The sequence below is a fragment of the Drosophila busckii genome, chromosome 3R (assembly GCF_011750605.1).
Source record: "Drosophila busckii strain San Diego stock center, stock number 13000-0081.31 chromosome 3R, ASM1175060v1, whole genome shotgun sequence".
Taxonomy (NCBI): Eukaryota; Metazoa; Arthropoda; class Insecta; order Diptera; family Drosophilidae; genus Drosophila; species Drosophila busckii.
The window spans coordinates 22,604,128-22,618,572 of NC_046607.1; the positions used below are offsets into that span (position 1 = coordinate 22,604,128).

Below are 14,445 nucleotides of genomic sequence, written 5' to 3' on the forward strand. Positions count from 1 at the left end.
TTAAATATTGCAAAATATATAATAAATATAAATATGCTTCCCCCACTCCTATGCGTTCTTTAATAAATCAAACTGGAAAGTATAAGACTTGCACTTTTAATTACTTAAATGTTTAAATATAGTATAAATATAAATTTTGTCTATCAGCTGAAAATCTGACGAAAGTATAAGACTTGAAAGTAAATGTGTTTGAATATTGTAAATATAATAAATATAAATATTGTTTATCAGGTTTTCCATAAATCAAATGTGTGTAAATATTGATTATATATAATCAATCTGATCTTTAATAAATCAAACTACAAAGTATATGTAATTGCTTTAAAATTTTTAATAAATATAAATATTGTCTATTAGTTATTTAATAAATAAAACGAAAAAGTATATAGTAAATGTGTTTAAATATTCTAAATATAAATATTCTTCTATCAGCCTACACAATAAATCAAACTGGAAAGTATAAGACTTCGAAAGTAAATGTGTTTAATTATTGTAAGATTGTCTGATCAGATCTTTAATAAATCAAACTAGAAAGTATAAACTAAATGTGTGTAAATATTGGTAATATATATCTCAATCAGATGTTTAATATATCAATTGTATAGATAAATATTTTCTATCAGCTCTGCAATAAATCAAATTAGAAAGTAAATGTGTTTAAATATTGTAATAAAAACTACATCAGGGCTACATAACCCAATTCCTAGAAAAAATTTACTATTTGTTACACGTCTGCAAGACTTATAAGCTCAAGTTGATTAATCAAAGAAAGCCAAAACATGCTCATAAAAAATAAAAATCATAGCCCAGCCCAAGAGACTCTAAAAACAAAAATGTCTGCAAGCTAATTCGGTTTTTGTTGTTTATGGCCCAAACACTAAGCTCAGCAATAAATATGTAATGCAATAAAATGTTGAAAACAAGCAACTTGCAGCTTTTGTTGCTATAGTGAGAAAATTAAAACAAAGCATTTGCATTGTAAATAGACAAAATGGGGCAGATGTGGAAATATGCACAATTCAATATTAAGTTGAATAGTTGGCTGCTGGAGACTATAGACAAAAGCAAACCAAAACATAAACGAAAGTTTTTAGCAGCATTAGCATTTCCTAATAGTTCAGATGCAACTGAAGCAAGTTGACAATTGAGTTTCCCACGCTACGTACATAGAGCATAAATGTAAGTTGAGCTGGGAACTCATAAAATTATTTCAGTAGTTTGTAGCTTAAGCTATAGCTTATGCTAATTTGTTGCTATATTATGCAACATATTTATACACACAGGCAATCAATAAATTTACAAACAACATGTTCGATTAATGAGTTTTTATCTAAACAACAATAAGCAGCAGCAATGTTCAGCGCGTTGAGTATTTGATATCCAAGTCTGAGCTATAGATTTGCATTTATGTAAATTGTTAAATAAATAAAAGAGCAAATGGCTAATGAATATGCCAGCAGAGTAAAAGTGTTGTTTGTTGTTGATTTTTCTGCCTGATAAGTTTAACACATTTACGGAAATTTGGGCCCAAAGCAATACGTTTTAACAAATAGAAATGCTTAGCCAAAATGATTAATATGACAGCGTGGCCAACAAATGCATAACAAAACTGAAACTCATCAGGAAAATATTTTTTTATTTTCGGACACGCAAACTGCCCACGCACTGCATGAGTTTTCATTTATTTATGCGCTTAAACTTTTCATTTGCCGTAACGCGTCACTAATTAAGCTATTTTTTTATATATATTTTTTAACACACCCCGCAAGGCGTGGCAGCTGCTTTGTATTCGCTGTTGCATGCTGTCTGCCATATTGTCTCGCTAAGCAAAATATTTATATATATATGTTCATATTCAAGATCGCGTGTGTGTTGGCAGCTGTGCCCAATTAATGTCACATTGTGCACTATTTCAATTTGCTGCGTATATTGTGCGTATATATTGCTTATATATCGAATTATATAGACACAATTTTAATAATTTGTGTGCGTGTTGAAAGATACAATTTAATATGTCAAATTTGGCACATAAACTCAACAATTTTATGTAGCTCGTATATGGAATTTTTAGCTGTTAATCTCACATATATTTATATATTGGGATGTGCGTCAAATTTAATAAAATTGCAGCTTCACGCGCATATTTTTCCGTCTAAAATTTATGAGCTCGTCTAATGAATTTATAGACGCTAATATTAGAGATGACTGAACAGCGCGTTTAATTGATAATATACACAACCAAAACAGACTATATATATAGCACAAGCAGACATATTTTAGTTTACACCCTTATATATTATTTGACCTGTTGAGTTAGAATTTTATGCGTCCCTGTAGAGCATTAATAGAGTCGCCTTTGGCATTTTCAGCATAGCTTATCAATCAACTAGTTTATTTTCTAATTTAGAGCAGCGTTAGTTGCCACTTAGCATTATTAAGTACACTAACTAGCGCAATTATCAGCAACTAATTAAAGTCGTTGAACTTGTTCAACTGTTGTCTGTGCTACAATCCACAATTTTTTGTTTTTCTTTAATTATTATACATCTAAGCCCTTTGTAATCCATTCTAATAATAAATTTTGATTTTTGGTCACAGACTCAAAACGAGTTTAGCGAAATTCCAAATTCCAGCATCTCCAATATGATCAACAAATAAATTTTAATTAAATGCAAACAGCAATATAAATTATGAAATTTTTAACAGTTGTTCTGGCTTATTTGCATTGGCGCCAACCAAAGACAAAAAAAAAGACACAACAATTTATTGATTTGCGTCAAATGCGCAGCTAATCAGCTATGAATATATATATACGATATTTTTGTATATGTCACTCACCTGATCTTGACAAAAATAACCAAATCCAATAATGCCAGCTATGGCTAAGAATAGGCAAAATACAATAATTGTTCGTATTTTAGAGCGTGGTTCCATTTTTTTGATTTCATATACACCGCTTGGTAGTAATAAAGCAAAATCACTATCAACTTGTACGGATACGTTCTTATGCATATCCACGGGCATGTTCCATAGGTGCACAATTATCTAAACGCGCCTTGTAGACTGAGTAATTATTTATAAACGCGTAGCAATTGCATAACTCCAAAGCAAATTAACGTTCAGTCATTGTTTGATAATTTCCATGCGGCTTAGCTGGCGCATCACTGTAACAAAAGAAAATATATATCTATAAATAATACAATAAAATAGCGCAGTACAATCTTTTTATAGCTTCTTGTCCAGTTTATCGAGTACTTATAGTATAGACTTGAAATCATCTTGTGCCTGGCATAAACAAATCCACAAGGCAAACAAACATTTTGCACTTTTTAAGCAAATTAAAAGATCAACAAACTATTTGTAAACAAAAACGGGGGCAGCACTGTAAAGATGCCACACAATCTCTATATAGAGATAGGGGAAAATATAAATCAAATAAATTGGCACAGCAGTAGCCAAAGGAAAGGGAGCGTGAGTGGCAATGCCAACTTGTCTGCTTCGACGCCCAGGCGCGACGTCATTATAATCTGAAAAATCTGTGGGCTGCTCTCGATTCCGCAATTGTCAAATTGCAAATGCGTATGCGGTGTGTTTATTGTTGGGCGTATTATAAACAAATAGCCAGTCATGTGTATGTGCTAAACATGAAATAACTAACAATTTGGCCACTGCTTATTTGCGCAACTAACAAATTAATAACATTTGAGCAGCAAGCAGCGCTGCTGACGTCACGCGGAGCACGCGCTTGTAAAACAAAAATAAATCTAAAGCATTTACGCATTGCAACAGAGCTAATAATTTATAAACATTTGGCATTTGCCTTGCGTCTGCAACGCATGCGAAGCAAGTTACAAAACAAAAGCGATGAAAAACCCGACAAAGCGCAAAAACAGCTGTTTGCTGGCTGATGTTGCAACATTGTTTTGGCCAATTTGAGTTTGCATTGACTGTTTTCCACCCACAATTGTTTGCATTTAACTTACTTTTTGTTCGCTTTTGATTTAGCAATAGTTTTGCACAATTAATAGCGCGCACTTGTTTATTTATTTACATTTGTTATGCATTCTTAGCGTTCGCACGCTTTTTTATCGCACATTGCACTTTGTGCCACGCATTTGCAGTAACATAACGCGCCACATGACGTACAATTAGCATTTAACACAAAAACTTTATTATTTAAATACACCGCCACTTTGCACACACAATCGTTTAACTGTACGCCAAATTATTTAGCGTTTTGCGTCTAATTGTTTAATAAAATTCATTATTTTAACACACAAATAACGCGCATCCCGCTCGCACGTCTGCTTTCGTCTATTTTCGCGGCACAACAGCTGAGACTGCCAAGCAGGTACAAAACAAAGTATGTATCAGTTACTACTGTTACTTTCCAGCTCTGTTGGCGGAACAGCGCACTCTGTTAACAGCTGCTCGAACTCGAACGCGGTTCTCTCGCTCGCACCTGCACGAATGACATAACAATAACAAACGATAATAATGTTAGCTGTACGAACTGGCGCGTATCATCCAGCCTAAAGTGCGCGCTGTGCTCATGTTGTCTCTGTTATGTTATGTCAATGTTAATAACATTAACAGCGCATTGTACTTACGCGCGCTTTGAGTTTAAAAGGGCGCTTACAATGACATAGAGTTTTAAGTCAAAAGCAGTAACAAAGTTGTGAGTTGTTCAAGTAGAAATGCGCATTTTGATATTACTAAGCGCTTTGTTTGCGAATTTAAGCAACGCCAGCTACAATTATTATCGCCTGCCTAGATCTGTGCAGCCGTTGCACTATAACTTGAATATTCTAACACATCTTGAACACGAGTCCAGTTTATATTTTAACGGTAATGTAGAAATAATACTACGCGTACTTCAGCCGACCAGCAACATAACTTTGCATGTGGGTCAGCATCTGGTAATAGATCAAAGACGCATGAGCTTAGTGGATTTTCGTTGCAATGACAATATTGAAATCAAATGCGTTGATCATAATATGGCCTTTGATTATTTTATAATTGAACTGGAAGCCATGCTGCGTCCCAGGCAGCGGTACGTGCTTTGTCTGCACTTTAGCGCGCCTTTAGGACGTAGTATGTCGGGCTACTACGTAAGCTCTTACGTTAAGAAAAAAGCTGTTAAGTAAGTAAACATAATTACAAGCTGCACAATTAAATGCAAATATCTATAGATATTTGTCCATAACGCAATTCGAGCCAACGGATGCACGTGCTGCTTTTCCCTGCTTTGATGAGCCAGACTTCAAGGCCACATTCAACATAACTTTGGGACATTGCAGCTACTTAAATGCGCTCAGCAATATGCCGCTCAAAGAAAGGATTCCCATGTAAGTAACGGTAAGCATGCCACTGTTCTCAAAGTAAACTTAAAGTCATAATTAAAAGACTTGCAGGCTCAAGCACGAAGGCTGGACATGGAGCATGTTCGAAACTACGGAGCTTATGCCCACATATTTGGTGGCATTTAGTGTAAACGATTTTCAGGGCTACGCCAAACACACTTCATGTAATCAAAAGCGCGTGAAGTTTACCACCTGGGCAAGAGAAGCTTCCATTCGGGAGCAGCTGAAGTATGCAACTGAAATAGGACCACGCTTACTCAACTACTACGAGCAGCTGTTTGACATTAAATATCCGCTGCCCAAGATGGATCAACTGGCAGTGCCTGATTTTAGCGCAGGCGCCATGGAGAACTGGGGCTTGATAACTTATCGGGAGGCGGCGCTGTTCTATGCACCCGATGTTTCATCAGAGGCGGACAAACAGCGTGTTACCAATATTATTGCACACGAGTTGGCGCATCAGTGGTTTGGCAATCTGGTTACAATGTCCTGGTGGGATGATCTGTGGTTAAATGAGGGTTTTGCCACTTATATAGCTACATTGGGCATGGAGAAGATGTGCTGCAAATGGAATGCATATGAAGAGGAATCGCTGGACAATATGCTGGCCATACTCAGCACTGATGCTTACTGCAGCACCAGACCCATACACCAGCCAGTTACCACAGCCAATCAGATAGGTGGACTGTTTGATCCTATAACATATCGCAAGGGCGCAGTCATTATACGCATGATGCACATGTTCATAGGCGACATGGCTTTTCGCCTGGGACTCAACAATTATTTAGAGCGACATGCCTACGGCAATGCTAAGCAGGAAGACTTGTGGCAGGCACTTACGCAAATTGCGCATGATCACTCGTCACTGCCAAAGGATTTGTGCCTGCAAACTATAATGGACAGCTGGACACTGCAGAAAGGCTATCCGTTGATTAAAGTGCGGCGCCACTATGCAAACAAGTGCGCAGTGATTAGTCAAAGCAGATTTCAGCTGCAGCCAGAGCAGCAGCCTAGCGCGCGTCAAGATCAACTGTTTGAGCAAAAGCGACAGTATTGTTGGTTCGTGCCCATTAGCTATACCTCAGAGCTGGCGCACAACTTTAACAGCACAGCACCGAGCCGCAAGTTTGGCTGCGTTGCACGCCAAAAGGCGAGCCGCTGCCGCTGCGGCTGCGTTATTTGCCTGGAGAATTCGAGTGGATAATACTTAATGTGCAGCTAACGGCGCCGTATCGCGTTGACTACGACTCCTGCAACTGGCGTTTGCTTATCGATGCGCTCAAAGGTTTGGACTTTCAGCAAATTCATGTGCTAAATCGCGCGCAGCTTATAGATGATGCAATGACATTGGCTTGGACTGGACAGCGCAGCTACGCGCTGGCGCTGGAGCTGCTTAGCTATTTGAGTCAGGAACGCGAGTATATGCCCTGGCGTGCTGCCTTGGATCAGTTTTTGCCTATATATCGCATAGTGCGTCAAACCGATCAATATGAAATATTTCAAGTAAGTCCAAATGCAAGTTGTAAGCAAATTTTAAAGCTTTTCTTTTCTTAGAAGTTTATGCTGTGTCTTATTGAGCCCATTTATAAGCAACTGGAGGGCATGCGCGAGGACTCCAAGCAACGCCATCATGTAGTACACAAGACTTTGATTGCCAGCTGGGCTTGCCGCTTGCAGCATGCGGATTGCGTTAAGAGCGCCATGGACTACTGGCAGCAGCTCATCTCTGCGCGTGCAGCGAATCCAGTGCCGCCCGATCTGCGTGCTGTAGTCTACTGCACTGCCATGCGCAATGGCAAAGCCAAGGACTGGCAGCTAATGTGGGAACTCTACTGCAACAGCACAGTGGCCAGTGAGCAGCGTCTAATGCTGCAGGCGCTGGGCTGCACACCCAAGGAGTGTTTGCTGCAGCGCTATGTGCAGTTGATATTCAGTCGCAAGTCGCTCATACGCAAACAGGATGCATTGCTAGTGCTGGGCAGCATTATACGCAATGAAATTGGCTATCGCATAGCCAAGCAATACTACATGCAACACTTTCAGCTGCTGTACAAATAGTAAGTTTTTATATTTGTTGCACAATTTTAAATTAAACTAAATGCTTTGCAGCTTTTGGCCGAACATACGTGAGCTGGCTTCATTGCTGGTGCATTTCTCACAGCAAATGAGCACGGAGCAGGAGCTGCAGCAGCTGACTGTGCTGAGCAGCAGCAGATTGCTGCAGCGGCATACATCGCGCAGCTGTCAGCGCGCCTTGGAGCAGGCGGAGCTGAATCTTGCCTGGCGCAAGGAGCGGCTGCTGCAATTTATTGGCTGTTTAAATACGTGAATATATTCAAACAAGTCTTTATTGTCCCTTTACTCGTAACCATGTTAATGTTAGATTATTATAAAAGGCTTAGTCGCTAATATTAATCACAGCACACAACGCAGCTTTGTTGTTATTGGCCACCAGCAGCTGCAGCGCCGCCACCGCCACCAGAGAACGCTGTGCTTGCATTGCCTGCGCTGGCAGCAAAGAGACGCCGCAGATTTTGCAGCATGCCCCATATAAGCGTGCCCACTGTGCCAAGTGTTTCCAGCAAATCAAAGCCTGTGCTGTCTATAGCCGTTTCGCGATCCTCCTCCGTTTCTATAGCCGGCGAGGAGCTGTTGCTGCTGTTGTGATGCGGATGATGCACACCAGTGTGGCCACGCAGGCGATGCGTATTGGTGCGCACGTGCGTATCGTTGACATCACCGCCGCCTACAGCATTCAGCAAATGCTTCACTGGCTCCAGCACAGGTATGGCCAGCTTAATGCGACGCCATGCATCCGGATCCTCCGTTGAGCTCTCATGCTGCTCATTCAATGACACATCATCCAAGCTTAGCTCATCGTCCAGCGTATTGCGTGCGCTCACCAGCGAATCATCTGTGGCGCGACTTACATTGCCCTGACCTTGCAGCTGCAACAGGCTGCCAAACAGCTGATGCACCATTGCCGCATGTTGCGCCTCCACCTCATTGCGCTTGGAGTCGAATGCAGCGCGAGCTCTGCTATCTTTGCCGCCCACAAAGCTTACAATATGCGTATCCGTGCAGTTGCTTGTCGTCGTCATCGCATCCATTGAGGCTGGCTTTGCTGTTGCTCCTGGCGCTGTTGCCGCTAGCAACAGCAGCCACACGAACTGCATATAAATCAACAAGCAAATTGTTCAGTATTTATAATTTATGGTATTAATTAAACAGCCATAAGCAGATTTCAAATATAATTAGGCATTCTATATGCCAAAGCGTCAACGGATGGCGCAACCACGCGCCAGACCTAAATGAGCTTCGGAAATATACAATGATGCCTTGTGCCCTAAACAAACGAATTCAAGGTCTGTGGCGAGTAGTTCTACATAAGAAATATATAACAAATTATGGAGGCAGCAGTCAGGATGATTAGTGAGCCTTTGCTTAGAATCCAAGACTGTTGTCACTTCATTATATCAATTCAAATTGCTCTTTACATTCGACATTTTTGTCATTAAATTTGTTAGTTTATATTTATAATTTATGAACATTTTTCGAAACGTTCGCTTACATGTAAAAACAGTAGAAAACATATGGAACTATATGTGGATCTTGACAAAAGCGACATTGTCAATGACAAATAAATCTTTTTGTTTATATCACTGCCAATTGTGGAGCCCTCTTTAAAGCCAAGTGCGATGCACGACAACCGTTCGTTAACTGATTGACCGACTGTTGAGTTGACTAAGCCCAAAACGCAACCTGAAAAAATCTGAAGGCAAAACAATAAAGCTATTAATTAATATGCCACAAGTGTACAGACAATTTTAATAGCTACGAAATTTACGGAGCTTGCATTAGAGAGCTTTTGCGGCAAATTATGCTGCATAGTACGCAAATAAAATATAGAATTGTATGATTATTAGAAAACACATTTAAGCGCAGTTCAAGTTCAAATGTAATTGCTAATCGAAATTATAAACAAAGTTGGCTTCGAACATGCGTTGTTGTTTATATATTATGTTTCAAATTCAAATTTAGTCTACACTCACAGCTTTCAAAGTTCAGAACATCAAAAATCAAAAAAAAAAAAATATCAAAAACGCTTCTAAATTTTAGTTCAGATTCATGGTTTGACGAGTGTTATAGATACAAGTTTTATTCTTAATGTAAACAGAGGTTTGAAATAGTTGGCAAAATTTTCAATAAATGGTCAGATAATTTTATTTAACAAATATATTAATTGCATTATTTAACGGTTTATTTAAACAATGCCGCCCGTACTACACGTAAGTTTGGAAACACAGTCACCTTTTGAATTATAATCTAAATAAAGTTGTCAAAATTTGTGTTGGAAGCAAATTTATTCAGTCGGCTTGTATACATTGTAATGTATACATATTATAATATTTCACTTTACTCGTTTTTGACTTTAGTTTTTATGTTTTGGTTAAATTAAGCACAATTTTTTTTTTTTTTTTTTTTTTGAGAATCAAAAGTGAATTTTAGATTACATTGATTAGTAATGCGAATGGCTCCGCTTCTATCACAGATCTCTCGCTGCTTGCGGTATCATGCACCTCTCTGCCGAGCGAGTCGCCTGCTGCATGGCAGCTACAGACAATGGAGGCGCCTATCCAACTGGCAGCCACTGCAGCCACCACGCAGCTCATCGATGCTGATGCGTGTGCAGCTTTATTCGCAGCGTAATGCAAATGTGTTTACGTTTAATGGGAATGCAATGTTGCGTAAGCGCGTGAGCTTCACCACATCCTTGGAGGACACCAAGCAGACTGTAGTGCCAGTGGGCGTTATCACGCCAGAGACAAAAGACGGCAAGGAGCTGAAGATTATCATAGTGCCGCTTGATTTGGCCAATCAGGATGCAGAGGCTTTGAAGCATACGCTGGAATCTATTAATCAACTGCGTAAATATGCGTCGGAGATTGAAGCATTTACCAATAGCATGACCGAGGACTTTAGCAGCAAGGATGCTGCAGCTGTGAGTGAAGAGAAGCAACTTGGCAATGCACTGATGCCCGAAGTGGAGGGCATGAATTTCTGGGAAAGCTATGCGATTTCGCGCGTTAAAGCGCCAGCCGCTGAGCCGCTAGAAGCAGCTGCCGCCACCGCTACTGCAGTAGCAACAGAAGCTACGCCCACAATGCCCACAACACCCAACCCAGGCTCACCCAATACGCCGTATGTGCCATTGCAGACGCCATTACAGCCGAATGTAATACCCACAACAACGCCACCGCTGCAGCCCAGCACTATGCCATTTGGTGATCCAATGGTGCCGCAAATAAATGCCACCGCTGTGGTTAGCAAGAGCCTCAATGATGCTGACATGGAGCAGATTATCATTGATGTGCCCAAGAGTCTGGGTGAGCAGTTGAATGACATGGCCATTTCTTCGATGCAGCTGTCTTTCGAAATGGACATGACCAATGTGCGTGACGTCATACTGCATGGCGAGTCGGCACAAGTGCGCGAAGCTCCCAGCTTGTGCGACGATCCAATGGTGTGCCTGGAAACCAAAGTGGAGGTAGACTCGGCCCATGAGATAACAAACACATTGCCCATACGCTTCAATGCACTGATCAAGGGCACTGTTGAAATAGATGCCAACAAGCTGAATCCAGAGCAGCTTAGCGAGGAGCATCTGCCAGAGTACAATGATACGGTCACCTCCATTGCAGCCAACATTTGCAGCACTGCGCTGCAGCGAGGTTTTCCCACCGATCTTAACGAAACTACAGCGACTACAGCTACAGCTCCAGAGTCCGCAGCTGCTGAAACTTTGGCAGCGGAGGCCATTGCCAGTTACAATAAAGCCAAGCTTACGGCCGAGAAGCGCATTGCTATGAAACGCCATCAAGCTGAAATGGCCAGTCAAAAGTTACAGTGGATTACGCCTGAATTTGAGGTGCGTGAAATGGGCACGTTGTCGTTGCCGCAGGAGGTTGAAGTGCCATATTTGAAGGATGGCTGCAAGTATCCTATCATCAAGCCAAAGAAGAAGTGTCCCAAGAAATGCCCCTTGGACGATCCCTGCAAGGAGAATCCTTGCAAGCGCCCGAAGAAGCCACAGAAGCCCAAGAAAGCAGCTTCGACTACTGAGATTACGGCCATGGCTGACAAGAAAGATACTTGTGGAAAGGGCAAAGATGCCAAAGGCAAGGATGGCAAGGATAAAAAGGACCCATGCGCCAAATTCAAAAAAGGCAAAGATGGCAAGGATGGCAAAAAGGATCCTTGCGCCAAGGGCAAAGATGGCAAGGATGGCAAAGCTAAAAAGGATCCCTGCGCCAAGTTTAAAAAGGGCAAAGATGGCAAAGGCAAGAAAGATCCCTGTGCCAAGAAGGATGCCAAAAAGGATCCCTGTGCCAAGAAGGATGCCAAGAAGGATCCTTGCGCCAAGGGTAAAGATGGCAAGGATGGCAAAGCTAAAAAGGATCCCTGCGCCAAATTCAAAAAGGGCAAAGATGGCAAAGGCAAGAAAGATCCCTGTGCCAAGAAGGATGCCAAAAAGGATCCCTGTGCCAAGAAGGATGCCAAAAAGGATCCCTGCAAAAAGAAGTTCTCAACATACCCAGTATCCAAATTTTACACATCCAATGGAGCCACCTCCAGACGCTCGCTGTCTACCTCACTCAGTAGCGGCTTCGTGGATCTAAAATTAGAAAACCAAAAATCACATTTGTCGTATAACCTAAAGCCGAGATTTATGGGCTATTCGTCACTAGCGCGTTGCCTCATAAACAAGCAGCGCAGCTCACCTGCTCGCTTCCCAGTCTACTCGACGCTTGTGCGTCGCCATTACGGCGGCTTGCGCTCGAAGCAGGCGGGAGTAAAGCAGCCATGTCCAGAGTTTAGTATGGCAAAATATTATAGCAAAGGTCCTGGCAAGTCGGAGGATGGCAAGTGCAGTGTGCTTACCACGAAGATGCCGGCTAATCGCAAGGAAACAAAGAAGAGGGCTGATGGCTTGCGAACAGATTGTTTTGGCCTGGACGAGGAGTGCCCCAAGAATCGCTGCACGGGCAACTGTGGGCCCATCAAGAAGCCAGTAAAGAAGTGCGACAGAAGTAAGCAGAACAAAGGTAAAGGTGCGTATCATTAAACTCCTTTCAAGCAAACGTTTCTAACTCTTGTTGGACTTCTGTTCTAAGGTAGAAAGAAATGAACTGCTTAACAGGAGCTCATTAATGCTCAGCCAAATGCGCATGCAAAGCGATTTGTCGCTTAGCAGAAAACGCTACATGTCCCTCATAAGCGAGAAGACGGCAACAGTGAGCGAACCTTTGGACTCTGTTGAAAGAGACACAGCCTGCACGCCCATTGAGGTCGTCAGGATACCGACTTCTTATAAAATAAGCAAGCACTGGATGCCGCGTCCCGTTGTCAAGCAGTTTGGTAAACAATTTGGCACACTAATTATCTTATCCACTTAACCCATATCCACTCCATAGACGTGCTTATACGCACGGGCTCGGTGGCGCTCACTGGCTCCGATATACACGTATACGAGAACGCCAATCGTGAGCTGGACTCGATGACGCTTGGTCACGATGCCACCGGGTTCGTGGAGGAGATTGGCAGCTGTGTGCATCATTTGCGTGTGGGTGATCGCGTCGTTATGGAATCGGCGCTATCCTGCGGCATTTGTGAATTCTGCAAACAAGGACTGTACAACATATGCTCCGACTTGGTTTACAACGGCTTCATGGGCAGCCATCAGTCGCATCCAGCGGATTTATGCCATCGCCTGCCCGACGACATCTCCATGGAGGTGGGCACGCTCACGCAGACGCTGGCGCTGGGCTGCCAGGCCTGCTTCAAGGCGAACATAACGCCAACCAGCAATGTGCTAATCATTGGCTCCAGTCCCACCGCCGTTTCGGCTGCCATGTGCGCAACTGCGATTGGAGCCAAGCGTGTGGCCATTGCTAGCAACATGAACGCCTCACTGGACACGATCAAGCAGGACTTTAATTTCAATACCATTAGCTTTGACGCAAATGCTTTGTTCGGCGAAGTGCTAGAATCAATATACACGCAATTCAAGGATTGGCCCAATTGTGTCATCAATTGCGCCATAACACCCATGACCATGAATCTGGCTGTGATGGCCTTGCAGCCTTGCAGTGTCTGCATTCTGGCCGAGTGCGAGACCGAGTGTGCCAGCTTCAATGCACTTGACGTACTTATGAAGAACATACGCCTCATTCCCAGCTTTCGATCCGCCAATATGTATCCGACGGCGCTGCAGCTGATGAAATCCGGTCGAGCGCCCATGCACAAGTTCATAGCCCGAGCTTTTCCGTGGAGCGAGCTGGAGGATGCGTTCCGGTGTGCACAGCATGAGTCCAATGTTGGCCTGCGCAAGGTAATTGTCAACAACTGTGTGCAGAACGACATTGGGGGATTGATAAAGAACAAATTTCAAAAATCATTGCGAGAGCAAAATGAATAATGTACAAATTTTTTGTTATTTAAGTAGCCGAGTATGCTGTGGGCAAACAGAAAATAGAATATTAAAAAAATATATATATAATTGTTAATTGTGTTGCTTATTTGAAATTGAAATCGAAACAGGTTTTGCGTTTTGCGTTTGGCCATAAACATTTTTAATTGAAAAGTGCGTTAAAAATACATTATTTATGTTTTCAATATTTAACACGTTTCTCAGCATCTATTTGAATCTCTCTCATACTTGTTCTAGGCTATTATTAATGAGCTCTGCATAAGTTATATGTATTTATAGTATATAAAAATTATTGTACTTCGCTGCTTACAACAAACTATTTTACAAAATTTACATAGGCAAAAACTAAATTGAGTTGTAGTATTGCACAATATGTATGCTAAGGAAGGAATCAATGTACAACAAATCATATCATATCATATCATATCAAATAAATTGTAAACAAAAACATAACATTAATTTCGTTAGCATCGTATTGCATATAGTTTACATATTGGCGATCGTATTTGGAACGCGGCTTCATTAGTTTATAAATAAAGAGTGTGTGTGTGTGTATTAAGCTAACTAATCAATATGTAAAGATATGTATTT

The 14,445-nt window shown here is 41.5% G+C and overlaps 3 protein-coding genes across 5 annotated transcripts; 2 read left to right on the top strand and 1 right to left on the bottom strand.

The window, feature by feature from the left end:
- Positions 1-5,052: 5,052 nt before the first annotated feature.
- LOC108601533 (aminopeptidase N-like) lies at positions 5,053-7,694 on the top strand. Its single transcript, XM_033294220.1, is given in 6 exon segments — positions 5,053-5,143; positions 5,193-5,348; positions 5,415-6,555; positions 6,558-6,866; positions 6,918-7,420; positions 7,473-7,694. Coding segments are annotated over 6 exon segments (2,376 nt in total). The 5' UTR covers positions 5,053-5,096; the 3' UTR covers positions 7,693-7,694.
- A 90-nt stretch (positions 7,695-7,784) lies between these two features.
- LOC108603655 lies at positions 7,785-9,267 on the bottom strand. Its single transcript, XM_033294219.1, has 3 exons — positions 9,211-9,267; positions 8,935-9,135; positions 7,785-8,533 (listed from the first exon to the last, which is right to left on the bottom strand). Exons 1-3 carry the CDS (start codon positions 9,250-9,252, stop codon positions 7,805-7,807), a joined length of 972 nt encoding a protein of 323 aa, XP_033150110.1. The 5' UTR covers positions 9,253-9,267; the 3' UTR covers positions 7,785-7,804.
- Positions 9,268-9,601: 334 nt separating this feature from the next.
- Positions 9,602-13,923, top strand: LOC108603652. Of its 3 annotated transcripts, XM_017992627.2 has the most exons (4): positions 9,602-9,652; positions 9,916-12,475; positions 12,543-12,782; positions 12,839-13,923. In XM_017992627.2, exons 1-4 carry the CDS (start codon positions 9,635-9,637, stop codon positions 13,840-13,842), a joined length of 3,822 nt encoding a protein of 1,273 aa, XP_017848116.1. In that variant the 5' UTR covers positions 9,602-9,634; the 3' UTR covers positions 13,843-13,923. The 3 variants fall into 3 exon arrangements, with proteins under 3 accessions (XP_017848116.1, XP_017848117.1, XP_017848115.1); XM_017992626.2 differs by lacking the exon at positions 9,602-9,652 and having other exon boundaries at positions 9,874-12,475; XM_017992628.2 differs by lacking the exons at positions 9,602-9,652; positions 12,839-13,923 and having other exon boundaries at positions 9,870-12,475; positions 12,539-12,628.
- Positions 13,924-14,445: the final 522 nt, after the last annotated feature.